At 39.4% G+C, this 2353-nt stretch overlaps 1 protein-coding gene across 4 annotated transcripts in view; it reads left to right on the forward strand.

The window, feature by feature from the left end:
• The window catches only part of CFAP70 (cilia and flagella associated protein 70), a 103235-nt gene that overhangs the window by 49357 nt on the left and 51525 nt on the right, over positions 1-2353 (forward strand). For all 4 annotated transcript variants that reach the window (XM_017519539.2, XM_017519540.2, XM_017519542.2 and 1 more), the window contains exon 13: positions 1299-1390. In XM_017519539.2, the coding sequence (XP_017375028.1) occupies positions 1299-1390 (92 nt within the window). The remainder of the gene's footprint in view (positions 1-1298; positions 1391-2353) is intronic.

Here is a 2353-nt window from a genome sequence, read left to right on the forward strand (position 1 = left end):
AGCCTGGGTAATTAGAGTGAAACTCCATCTCAAAAAAAAAAAAAAAAAAAAAAGGTCCTTTCCAGCATTAAAATTTTATGTATTTTATTAATTCTACTATGTTAAACATTATAAGGGATGCAAAGATGTATCATCTGCAGCATTTATTCATCTGCCTTCAGAAAACTCAGCATCTGGCAGGAGAAACAGACAAGTACATAACTAACCATAGTATAAAATTTTGATGAGTGCTGTAATAGAGGTACCAGTAAAAGTTCTGTATGGGCTCTGAGGAGACAAAGATTAGGATGGGGCAGTCTCAGGGAAGGTTTCATGAAGAAGGTGATATCCATACTAAGTAATGAAAGATGAAGAGACCTGTTTGCCAGATGAAGATGGAGGGAGAGGCATTTCAGAGCTTGGGAACAACTTGAGAGAGAACAACACAGAGAATATGCAAGAGCAGCATTTATAGTGTGTCAATTCATTACAGTGTATGATATACAGAGTAGTTAAAGGAGAGATTTTATAAAGAGGTAGGAAAGACGAGAGAGGCTGAATCAGGTAATGGAAAGACTTGAAAGGCTTCTTTAAAAGTTTGGACTTTATTGCATAGCTGATGAGGGATTCTGGAACCTCTTCTTTGAGATTCACATCAAAGGTTTTAAAGTCACATAGAAATAAGACCTCATGTGTGTTTCAGGAATTCTTGCAAGGGTGTAAAAAAAAAGAGACTGAAGGTAGGGTAGGACTGCAAGCTTTTCTTATAGTATAGATGAGCGTTGATGACAGTTTTATTTAGGACAGAGGTTGTAGTAAAGAAAGTCAGAAACATGCAGAGGCAAGGAGTTAGCAATTGGGAAGCTTTGGGAGTACTGATGAAGAAAAGTTAGAGATAACTCAAGTTGCAAGCCTCACTTTTGGGAAGGATGGCAACACCACTAAGAGAAAAGTCAAAAGAGAGATTGACATTGGGGAAATAATAAATTCAAGTTTGGACATGTTGTATTTAGGATACTGGCAAAAATCTGGGTAGATTTGTCTAGCAGTTGGAGTTGGTAACTTGTAGTGAGGAGACTGTGAGTGGAAATATAAGAAGGAAGAGAGTATTTCTGCAGGACCCACCTGAAAGAAGGTTGCTGGAAGAAAGAACAGCATTCACTCAAAACAGTTCCTGGGAAAGTATTGTGAAGTCCTGTTTATGTAGTTATATATGGAGTTTTCTGACTTATTATGTTGTGAGCATCATCTTATGTTAGTAAATTTTTCATAAATATTTTTTTCTGGAAATAATTAATAAAAAAACAATGCCTTTACAGCAATACATAGAAGCAAGGACATACATTGTGTTAGAAATTCAGCTGGACAAAGCCTTGGTTCCAAAGCGAATGCCAGAGGAGCTAGCCAGAAGGTATGTAGCTATGGTGGTTATACTAGTTTTATACAATTTGGGTGTAAATAAGAGGAAGTCAGAGTGTTCCCACGATTGTAATTTCCCTTGGGCTAAGCAGGAGTTATCTGGTTTTGTTCTAGATGAAGTTTTTTGTTGTTGTTATTGTTGTTACCTTATTACAAAAGCATTGCAGACTCATTATAAAAATGTTTAGGGCTTTTCCTCCCCGGCTGTCTAAGGATAGGCTGCCATCATGAACGACACAGTAACTATCCGCACTAGAAAGTTCATGACCAACCGACTACTTCAGAGGAAACAAATGGTCATTGATGTCCTTCACCGCGGGAAGGCAACAGTGCCTAAGACGGAAATTCGGGAAAACCTAGCCAAAATGTACAAGACCACACTGGATGTCATCTTTGGATTCAGAACTCATTTTGGTGGTGGCAAGACAACTAGCTTTGTCATGATTTATGATTCTCTGGATTATGCAAAGAAAAATGAACCCAAGCATAGACTTGCAAGACATGGCCAGTATGAGAAGAAAAAGACCTCAAGAAAGCAACGAAAGGAACACAAGAACAGAATGAAGAAAGTCAGGGGGACTGCAAAGGCCAATGTTGGCGCTGGCAAAAAGTAAGCTGGAGACTGGATCACAGCCGAAGGAGTAAAGGTGCTGCAATGACGTTATCTATGGCCGTTGTGGATTTTTCACGAGAAGCTTAATAAACTAAAAACTTTTATATGAAAAAAAAAATTTTTTTTAGGAAGCTGGGTGAGGTGGTTCACGCCTATAATTCTCGCACTTTGGGAGGCCAAGGCAGGGGGATGCCCTGAGCTCAGGAGTTCAAAACCAGCCTAGGCAACACGGTGAAACCCCGTCTCTACTAAAATACAAAAAATTAGCCAGGCGTGACAGCATGCGCCTGTAATCCCAGTTACTCAGAAGGCTGAAGCAAGAGAATTGCTTGAACCCGGAGG

The sequence above is a fragment of the Cebus imitator genome, unplaced genomic scaffold, assembly GCF_001604975.1.
Source record: "Cebus imitator isolate Cc_AM_T3 unplaced genomic scaffold, Cebus_imitator-1.0 Scaffold755, whole genome shotgun sequence".
NCBI lineage: Eukaryota > Metazoa > Chordata > Mammalia > Primates > Cebidae > Cebus > Cebus imitator.